The sequence below is a fragment of the Lygodium microphyllum genome, chromosome 16 (assembly GCF_053477565.2).
Source record: "Lygodium microphyllum isolate KBCC chromosome 16, Lygodium_microphyllum_v1.1.10, whole genome shotgun sequence".
Classification (NCBI taxonomy): domain Eukaryota; kingdom Viridiplantae; phylum Streptophyta; class Polypodiopsida; order Schizaeales; family Lygodiaceae; genus Lygodium; species Lygodium microphyllum.
The window spans coordinates 87002541-87013579 of NC_141150.1; the positions used below are offsets into that span (position 1 = coordinate 87002541).

Below are 11039 nucleotides of genomic sequence, written 5' to 3' on the forward strand. Positions count from 1 at the left end.
TCCAAGAGCACAATTTTCAGTTTTCTTAGCGCATGACATCACACCACAAGTTCTCAATGACAAAAAACAATATGTTTAGAATACTACAAGCATGTCCCTGCACGACGACTCTGGAAAAACTTGTTGCATATAGAAGACAGAATATGTCTATCTCAAAGTGAACAAATGCATTCAAACTGACAAGCTGCTTAAGTGCAAACACGGAGAGAATAACAAGAACTTTATTTTCATTAATTTCCTTTCTTTTCTTTTCTTTTCGTTTTTGGTCTGATTGGCTAAAATTCCCAAAGAGCCATTTGTTAAGAATGAATTGTGCTCAGTTCAATCTTAAGAGTTAAAAAGAGCCCACAATGTCAAACACAATTTCCGTTAAGGACAGGTTTACTACAATTACTAAACCTCAACATCTGTATCTCACACCTATACAATTTCCTATTAGTATCCTACAACCCGCCAGTTCCACTAAGCCAAGAGTTCTGCTTGTCAAGGTCGCCAAAATTTTTGAATAAGACCACCCCACAATGCATTGTCCTTGCCAATCATCGTGAAACCAAATATAACCAAGGCTCACCCTTCATCTCCTTTCAAAAATAAGGCTGCACATTGTTGTAAGGGAGTAACTCCACACTTGCACTGAAAAGCTTTAATCTCCGTTGCAGAGCCAACCCGTACAACTACCTGTAGATGAACTTCCGTACTCTTTCAATACCATCTGCAGCAGCCTTATTGGTGGGCTCCAGAACAAGTGCTTGTTTAAAATCTATACAGCAACATACCATATTTTTAGAAAAGAACAATAGCCACTCAGAACATGTTACAGAAGACCAAAAAACGACAGCTAAAGAATCAGTCGGGAAATCAGCCAGAAATAGACATACAACACAATCGTTAAAACTGTTAAATCTAGTGTAGTGAATTTGTAGGTACACTACAGGTGCTGCACAAGATCTACACAGCCACACACCACCTTGTGAGAAGAGAACTAGCCACCTACACATGAAAATGCAAAGGGTGGCAAAAATAATGGATCCACCAAGAAACTGGTTAATGTAGCAAAAATAAACTTGAAAACCAGCACCCAAATATAAGGTTGTTGAGATCCTGGGTACACCAGAACTATGAGAGACAATACATAAGGTTCAGAGGACACCTTCATCAGCCTCCTTGTGGTAGCCAAGGAATTCCCGTGCAGTGCCTCTTCTTAAATAGGCTTTCACATTCTACTTCCAAACAAAAAAGAAAACACAATCAAAGTCAAGCTTTCGCCCCATGATTCAGTTGTCTTTCCAAAAGCAGCTTGGAATATACCTTCTTGTCAAGTTCAAGTGCCTTGCTGCAGTCAGCCTCTGCTAAAAGGAAACTGCACATCCAGGTAGATTGGTCACCTTATCTATTATTACCCAAATGTTAAACTACCTCAAGCAGGAGAATTGTCCAGATGCAACATACCTGGACAATGCTAAATATGCAGCAGCTCGATTGCTGTAATAAGTTGCATTTGTTTCATCTTGTCTGATAGCTTCAGAATAATACTCTACAGCTGTTCTATAATCTTTCTTTTTAAATGCAGCATTTCCCTGTTTAAGCAAATAGCATTTAACAGACTTAAGTATATGACATCAGGAAAAACACATATTCCAAAGCAGCAAATACAAGACCTTCTCTTTTGCAGACTCTGCAGCATCTGGTTTTCGGGCAATCATAGCAGACATATCTGTACCATTTGTGTAAGCCTCTGCTCCTTTTTGAAGGACTGGAAAGAGAGATTTGGCAGTATCAAGCAAAAAGCGATCTGCCCCATGCTTGGCAATTAAAGACACTGACATAGGATAGCCATCATCCTGTCCAACAGGCATGCTAACCTAAACAAACGCAAGCAACTTGGCTTTAGCTAATGCAATGACCAAATATAATCACTCAGTGAGAGGTGAAGAAAATAAGAAAGCAAAGCACATACTTGACAAGAGCCTGACATGCCAGCAATACTTAGCAAAGTATATGCTTTTTCCCAGTAGTCCACGAGGTGAGACTCTTTTAAACGCAGCTTTGGAGGTGGACCAGGAGAGGTAGGAATAACTAAGATCCCATCATTCTACAACCATAGATATCAGATTATAAGCCATATATTACAGCATACACAATTCCAACAAAAAGCTAATTAGTTGTGCATCTCCAAAAGGTCCAGTGGTTCAGAGCAGTTGTTTACGCTGCTGACCAGATTTTCATTCCCAATGTAAGCTAACGAATATTAACGTATCAACACACTAATTTGATTAGTAACTCATACTAGCAGTTGACCTTGAGAGGTAAGGTTCGTATTTGTGAGGTCTGCTTTGAGAGTCAATATTGGCAGTGAACTTGTATGAAATTTGTGCACTGCTGACACAACATATGTGTCTCCCCACACTAGCTTTGAAGAGATTAATTTGTAAACGGAAAAAAGGATATTGCTGACAAATGAATGTTCCTATCTTGCACCATCTTTTTCTATCAAAGTGTCACAGATGCAAATCTTCTGCTTCATCAGAAATCCCATGTTCTCTTGCAGATACTCCAATGTTTCTAGGTGGAAGTATTAAAACAAGAAGCAACTCTAGCAGTTGGTGCAGTCAACAATGGCCACGGCCCATAGCAGCAACCATTCTTATGCAGACTTGCATGAATTTATATATGCTCTGGGTGAGACACCTGATACAATTAGTGCCTCCTCCCAACAAACCATTGAAATAATCTCCAAGTACTACAAGGTTTACCTACCATTTGCCAATTGCTATGTAACTCATAGTCTGCTAGTGTCCCTATAATCCTTTGGTCTTTTTCAAATATATTATCCAATGTTCACCACCTTTGTCCTCACAGCTTGAATTATCTGTAAATCCCAAAGGTATCTTTTGCCTATTTTATTTGATGCATAGATCTCATACTTTCCCCGCAGAGACTAGCATCCTTCAAAATTGCAGTTTCTCATCATTGCTTGTGAAAAATTACACTCAAATTACAAATTCAACTGCAAGCTTTAATGAGGTTACATACAATGTGATTCCTTAGCTATTTAAACAAGTGTTAATGCTACTATGCCAATAACCCTCAACATCTGTCTCTTGTCCCTATCCTATCTGCTATTGCATAGAGAGGATCACCCGTTGAATACTGCCTTAGCAAACTAGAGTTTCAACCAAAACATTTGAAGAGTTTTGCATTGAAATGGCTTAACTACACTATGCTTGTAGTCCAAATGACTGTTTGACTCTCCTCTGGATCCTCTATTTTGATTTTTTTGTTCTGAGAATAAGCCCAAGTTCTTATTGGACAGGTCTACTACACAGACAAGTTATAGACACGCCAAAGGTCAAGGACTAGATGGATGCATGCACCAAAGCCATCTTGCAATTATGCTCATCACAGACAAGCAGCCCATTCAATACCTATGTAAGCCAATCCTCAAATAGAACAAAAATACACACAATCATCATTTGAGAGCTTTTTGTTTCCAGTTTTCTGGTTTACTGTAATGTAATAAAGATTTAACCTTGTTATTATGGTAAAAGTGCTATAAGTATCAAGGAGGAGGCAGCATTGTTACCAACTGCATATCTAGTGCTTATAAGGCAAGCCACAAACTGGAATCAATGAGGCATAGGGGTAGTAGAAAAGATTTTAAAGAGCTCTCTCCATTTGTCAAATGAAACTACTTGGCCGTTCATATTAATGTGTGTGTAGGACCAACATCAGCACACAGCATTCAACCAAAACCAAAGTTTCAAAACAAGCCACAAAAGTCTTGAAGTTAGCTCTAGTGGTTACAAATCTGGTTTTCCTACGGAAGGACACAAGTTCGATTCCACCTTAAAGATGCTGCCCCTCCCCCTTTCCAAAACGGATCACATGGTGGCAGTCAGCACTCGCATGCCAAGGATGGTGTCAGTATGCCCCATTTGTCTACAACTTTGATTTCCACCCATCAAATCATTCTATAAATGATGTTGCCATGAAGTAAGCACCCAATCAACATCCAGCTCACACTTTGGTTCAAAGACAGCAGAGGAGCAATAGAGCATGTTAGCAAGATTGTCAGCTTATGTGTGAATCTATGCATGCCTAATAGGCTGAGCACATTTGTATGGTTTTCAGGCATTATATAGTGGTCATTTCATGTGGCTTTTGGCATTTTATGCCAGTTTAATGCTGGCCAACCAGCTGCTGGTTATGGCCTATTTATTGGGCTCCTCCTCCTCAATCATCATTAGTCATCATCATTCTTCAGGTGGACTTCGCATTGGAGAGAGGAGCCAATGCCAGTGCCCACGCAACCAATAACTCACTATTGTATGCAATTGTCTTGTGTTTGGTATATGGATTCCATTTCCCGAGCACATATTTGAGTTCGCTTCTTTTGCAGTGTTCTTCTGTTTTCTTTCCCTTGTCTTATGTTCAGCAAAATTCATTTCAGCACTTGTCTATGTTTCCATTGCTGCATCACTTCTGACAAAGCATTGTTTATAAGGGGGAGTGTATGACTCTAACCAACTATGCAAAGCACTTCTTCTAGCTTAGGTTCACTTTAGAAACTAGCCTCTTGGACAAGACAATCAATTGACTGTACAAAGCACTCTTCTAGCTTGACATCTTAAGTGAATTAAATGACTTGCAGTAGTGACTCCAGCCAACTGTGCAAGGCACTCTTGTAATTCGGGTGTACCTTTATGTCACAAAACTTACCCAAAAAGTCGAGACAGTGGATTGAGCCGACTAGAACTTAATTCTATTAAAAAAGGAGCCCAATTACTAGTCCTGAATATGTATAACTTTGCAAACACAAACACTTTCCCAAACTCTTAAGTTACACAGAAGAGGAGCTGCCTATGACAGATGCTAGTCTATAACATTTATAACAAGTCATGAAACAAAATTCACACAAAAGAAAAGACGATTGAGCAAACCACAACTTTCTTTTACAAAAAACTCCTGCCTAATTACCAATCCTCAATAATGTACAACTCTTTAGACAAACATTTGCACAAAACTCTACATGGCTCACAACATAGATGACAAGTCATGTAACACAAATAGCTAAATTCTTAACTGCACTCCAAATACCCTTGTCAGGGACGTCATCATATCTCGAAGTTATAGAACAATAAGAGCTCTCTGCATCAAAAATGTGCTCATGTCTAATTCTGACAAAAAAGGTCCAGTGCTATCAAGTCTACTTTAAGACTGTCATTTCATGAAGAAACTGCATGACATAACAGCAACCTGTTTACCTTACCTTAGTCATATAATCAAAATCCCTACAGCTAAGAGGGCCCAGAGAATAATGTTCAACTTGTCCTAACACTATCCTTAACCTTCAGAACAAAAGCTACTGAAGAAAAATAAACCAAAAACAAACAGAGACAAACATCCCACAAATATGGGCTTGTGATTTTATTTATTAGACAAAAGAAAGATCAACAGGCACAATTCAAGTCTATCAAAGTAAATGTCAAAATTAATTGACCATTCAACCAGTATGTGTACACACCGTTAGAAGTTCATTCAAAGCAACACGAGCTTCATTCCGGACTTTAAATGCGTCCGCTACAAGCTCAGAACTTGTTTGTATGGCAGCATTCACTCGATCAGAAGTTCCAGGGCCCAAAGAAGGCTTCACACTGTTGACCCACTCTTCATGATTTGTCTTAAATTCGTACCTGAACTCATAAATGGAATGCTGGTATGTCAGTATCTAGCATTCCAGTACAAGAAATACTACAAAGACGTAAGAAAGTTATCAGAAAGACACCGTTGAAGCAGCTGCAGTGCATTTCTCAAAGAGTTCAAACTAGAAACACCGCGTTCAGCTTTCTCACTATCTACATCTGCTTTGAATCTTTTAAGGCTGGGGATCTTGGATGAAATGTACTGTCCAAGCTTAATGCGGGTCACAACTTGCCCTGATCCAAACAGTAGAAAATCTCAGCTCAACTGGCTTTTGAACATAGACTCTCTATCACAAGAAATTTGAGGAGAAGAGCTAACATCATACTTCCATATGTACTTTCTACACAATTAATAACTATTGGCATTAGCGTGTCCTCAGCATTCAAGCTCAGCCTAAAACAATCATCGGCAATGAGCACGCGCTTTGGCTGCCTTGTTTCAGCATAAGGTTGCTGTAATAAGACATGGCCCACAGTGCGCAATACGTCTGGGTCCCTAGCAAACCAGCCTGATATTCACCACCAGCAAAGGAGAAGCATTATAAAAAAGTATAAACAAAGTATGTCAGTTGCCTTTGGCATACTAGATCATAAGTTATCCAAAAAAAAAGGTTTTTTGGATGGTTTGTATGTGTGTGTGTGTGTGTGTGTGTGTGTGTGTGTGTGGGGGGGGGGGGGGGGGGGGGGGGGCGCGCCGGGGGATTTGGTGGTGGCAAACTCAACTGTTTGACTAATGATCCCCATATTAACTAACGATCACTTGCACACCAGAAACTATGGGTTCCCCCTTTAAAAGCCTTCCCTAGAAATCAAGAGAATGGTTTCTTTATTTCACAATATCAAAAATGACTTTTCAAAACATTTCATTATCAGGCTTGGTATTCCTCTGAAGATACTCGACACAACTGAAAAACTAGCTCATTGGCTTGTAAGTGTTATGTCCTTGGACTATACATACACACACCTATTTGCAATAGTAGACTCTTTTCAATTGACTAGCAACAAACGTAAGCCCTCATTATACTAGAAACTTCTAATGTTTCAAAGATAGTGAGAAAAGAAGAAAGAAGATGCTTGTTGCTACGAATAAGAGATCTTCAATGATAGAAAGTTAATCTCTTGCAAACTTCAAGCATTTTTACTCCTTGAGGAAAGATATGAACTAGGATTTTCTAAAGTCAATGTCATCAACAAACTTTGTGAAGCCAATAAGCACTCTTACAAGGATATCCAATCCTTGGATAGAGAGAATCTTGAGTGAGAGTTAAATCAGCCTGGCCTATAGCTAGAGTTGTGTGCACTTGTTTCAATTTTAAAATACTAAGACAAGAAAACTTCCCGCCTAAAATGCTGATGAGAAGACTAGCAAAATGAAAAAGATTTTGTTGAGTAGAATCTAATCTAAAAATTTTCCTTCCACAAGCTTATTTCCACTCATAAGTTGGCCAAATATGATAGACATTTTCACTCGTCGTAATTTTCACCACTCATTTTAACTTATGTGGCTTCGCCTTATATTGAGTGCTATAATTGTCTATCATGTTTGGTCGACTTATGAGTGGAAATGAGCTTGTGGAAGAAAAAATTCTAGATCAAATTCTGCTCTACAAAATCTTTTTCATTTTGCTAGTCTTCTCACCAGCATTTTAAGTGAAAAGTTTACTTGTCTCAGCATTTTAAATTTGAAACAAGCGCACACAACTCTAGCAATAGGCCAGATTGATTTGACTCACTCAAGATGCTCTCTATCCAAGGACTGAACATCCTTGTAGGAGTGCTAATTGGCTTCACAAAGTTTACTGATGACATTAACTTCAGAAAATCCTAGTTTGTATGAGGACTAAAGTTTATTGCATGTCACTGAAAAGAGTTTACTATTGCAAGCATGTCTATATGGTCCAAGGACATAACATTTAGAAGCCAAAGAGCTAGTATTTCAATTGTGTTGTGTATCTTCAAAGAAACATCAAGCCCTATAATGAAATGTTTTGAAAAGTCATTTTTGATATTGCAAAATAAATAAACCATTCTCTTGAGGTCTAGGAAAGGTTTTGATGAAAAAACCCATAGTTTTTTATGTGCAAGTGACCGTTAGTTAATTTGGAATTCATTAGTGAAACAGTTGAGTTTACCACCACCAAACAGACTCCCCCTCCCCCAACAACACATTGACATTGATACCATTTCTTCAACATCTCTAATCATCTTCACAATAAAAACAACATCTGCGATAGATTGGCATTGAGATTGAACTTCAAATCACACTCATGAGGCATACATACCAACTGTGTCAAGACTCTGTGACATAGGAACAACACCAATACACGATACAGCGCCATGGGATGGACGGAATCCCATAATACCACAGAATGCTGCTGGTATCCTGACACTAGCACCAGTATCTGTGCCTGATCAAGACATGATCCAAATGAGCCGATTTGCATCAATGCATACAATTGACACATAATAACTAGTTTTATCAATAAAACAACAGAGACAGAAAAACTTCTCAAATTTTGAGTTATTCACATGTCCTCCATCAGAACAATCTCGATTGATGCTCTAGAGTGATGCCTTCACACAGAATAAGTATAAACACATTCAAGACATGTAAAACCAAGTCAGAACGGTAAAAAAGCAAAAGAGTTCAGTACTTACTATTGTGGCAAATGCAAGAGAAAAAAAGATCACAATTGTGGCATACCTAAAGCAAAATCAACGAGACATGCTGCAACTGCAACAGCCGAACCACTGGAAGAGCCACCAGGCAGTCGAGATGATGCAGCTGGATTGACTGGAGTGCCATAATGCTTATTCTGACCCCATATACTGCCAAGACAAGTGGAACAACAATTTTATCAACATATTGTTGCATGCTTTCAGAGCTAACATTTGACTTTGAAGGCATACCTGTAGGCCATTTCATCCATGTGAGTCTTGCCAACGCATGTGGCTCCAGCCTGGACTAGAAGTGAAACAGCAGTTGCCGTGCGAGAAGCAGGTTCATGAGTTCTCTCCCAATCAGGATTACCAAATCCAGTGACAAAACCTTCGATGTCAAAGCTACATTGCCAACAACAAATCTCAATAATGCAACCTTCGATCGAACCTAAACCAATGAGGCCGTTAAGAATGCAGCTTTAGAAGCTCTTACATGTCTTTGGCTGCGAATGTGAGGTTACTGAGAGGATGTGGGGCGCTCGGAGGAGCAGGCTGAGGAGGAGGGAGGAGCTCCAAGGTTTTGATGAAGGCTCCAAAGTCCTTACTGATTTGCTTGCGGCGGGAGCGTGCGAATATGATGATGCCAGCGATCCCTAACCCTAGGAGCACCCAGACATTTGGAGAGGACATGATGGAGGAATACCAGGACTTCTCGGAAGAAGGAGGAGGAGGAGGAGGAGGAGCACTTGTGTCTGCGTGGCTGCTGTTGCTGCCAAAAGACTGGCTAGGGGTGCTGTGGCTGCCGCCGCCACCGCTGCTGCTACTGGTAGCAGGGACTGTGGCTATGGCGCGAGAGGAGGCGCCTCCCTCACCGTCTGTGGTGAATCGCTTCCACATGGGGGCATGCCACTGCTCTCCGATGGTATGTCCCTGCTACTTCTAAGGCCCGATGGCAAGGGAGTGGGAGGAGGGAAGCATAAAACTCCCTAAACCCCCCGAACGCTGAAAAGCCTAGCCCTTCCCCCTCCCTTGGAGAACCAATAAAAGATGCCTACACACAATTATATACACTTGTATTTATAATGTACTTAATTATTTTCCCCTTTAATTTTTTCGACTCATAATGATTTGTATCACCAAGGAAGCTGAGCTAGGGTTTGAATTCATGCACCCACAATACTCACACTACTAGGATACAATCCCATCAATGTTTGCCAAACACTGAGGTTTAATGTAAAACGAATTGTAATTTTTCAAAACAACCTTTCAATTTTAAAGTAGAAGATTTTTTAGCTGTAAAAATGGTAAATACATATAACTTGATTCAAATATCTCTCCAACTTTTTAGAGTTTGTATCTCTTACCAAAAATGTTCTTCGTGAGCATTAAACCCCATTGGCTTCTCTTTTGTTTTTTTAAATTTGATGTGTATTGAAAGAGGTAAAATATTTATACCATTGTGAGGTGTGGAACTAAAATGAAGTTTGTACTTGTAACTAGGTGCTATGTGCATATGCCACACAAAGCACGTCAATATGAAAATGAAGTGCGGTTCATTTATAACTGTAAAGTATATTAATGTGTGCACGCACACAAGCTTATAACTAGGCGCTCTATGCATATGCCCCACAAAACACAATGCTATGAAAATGGAATGTGGTTCACATATAAATGTAACATATATTAACACACATGCACACGTGTGTGTGTGTGTGTGCGTGTGCGTGTGCGTGTGCGTGTGCGTGTGCGTGTGCGTGTGCGTGTGCGTGTGCGTGTGCGTGTGCGTGTGTGTGTGTGTGTGTGTGTGTGTGTGTGTGTGTGTGTTATATACATATTATAATACTAGATGTTGCCCACCAGACCTATTAACCGCACATTGCATAGTTTGGGAACTTGCAAAGCTCATGAGACTTCACCTCATTCACTTTGTGCTTTTGTGAGCAAAGGGAAGCGGTCATGCGGTACTACCACTTTCCTTTACTCATAAAAGAAAAAATCACATGCTTTGCATGCAAAGTATGAGGCACTTCTTGCCTAATGTGTGAAAATGTTAGGAGTGTCATTAGGCTATTTATTGAGATTTTTCATCGAAGCATGTAAATAATCATATATAGCTATGTGATATAATAAGCAACATATGTTTATTTCTGTGTGAAAATGCTTTCATATGTGAGGTGCTAAGTGTGTGAAGACTCTCTCTCTCTCTCTCTCTCTCTCTCTCTCTCTCTCTCTCTCTCTCTCTCTCTCTCTCTCTCTCTCTCTCTCTCTCTCTCTCTCTCTCTCTCTCTCTCTCTCTCTCTCTCTCTCTCTCTCTCTCTCTCTCTCTCTCTCTCTCTCTCTCTATAATATTGTTTTTTAAAGGAAGCGTGATGAGATGTAGAGAAGACAACATAGATATGACATATATGCTCCATGGAATTTTAGTTAAATTGAAGTCTTATTAAGTTGCTTTGCAGTTGTTGAATGACTTGTTAATATGACATATGTAGGTTTTACATGAGTCTAACACTTTATACTTTTTTCCATCTTAAATCCTAGAAATAATACATTACATCTTGGATTCTATAAACATACAAAGAGAAATATAATGATATTTGATATCTCTCTTCATGTACATGGTCTCATGCAATTGCTCGTAGAGGCTATCATACATCCCAAGCCTCCTACACTACAGCT

The 11039-nt window shown here is 39.6% G+C and overlaps 1 protein-coding gene across 1 annotated transcript; it reads right to left on the minus strand.

Moving 5' to 3' along the window:
* Positions 1–207: 207 nt before the first annotated feature.
* On the minus strand, positions 208–9407 carry LOC148023074 (translocon at the outer membrane of chloroplasts 64-like). Its single transcript, XM_087696062.1, has 13 exons — positions 8857–9407; positions 8613–8765; positions 8407–8531; positions 7985–8110; positions 6029–6211; positions 5786–5936; positions 5525–5693; positions 1958–2092; positions 1659–1862; positions 1450–1577; positions 1309–1360; positions 1151–1220; positions 208–760 (listed from the first exon to the last, which is right to left on the minus strand). Exons 1-13 carry the CDS (start codon positions 9258–9260, stop codon positions 675–677), a joined length of 1986 nt encoding a protein of 661 aa, XP_087552188.1. The 5' UTR covers positions 9261–9407; the 3' UTR covers positions 208–674.
* Between the last annotated feature and the right edge of the window lie 1632 nt (positions 9408–11039).

What these genes read in the sequence shown, in the direction of transcription:
- LOC148023074 (XM_087696062.1), bottom strand. Translation starts at nt 9,260, where the DNA reads ATGTGGAAGCGATTCACCACAGACGGTGAGGGAGGCGCCTCCTCTCGC. An exon ending in CAGAGTCTGCAAAAGAGAAG is followed by an intron (nt 1,578 to 1,658) that starts GTCTTGTATTTG and finishes TTGCTTAAACAG; the next exon opens with GGAAATGCTGCATTTAAAAA. An exon ending in GCATATTTAGCATTGTCCAG is followed by an intron (nt 1,361 to 1,449) that starts GTATGTTGCATC and finishes CTGGATGTGCAG; the next exon opens with TTTCCTTTTAGCAGAGGCTG.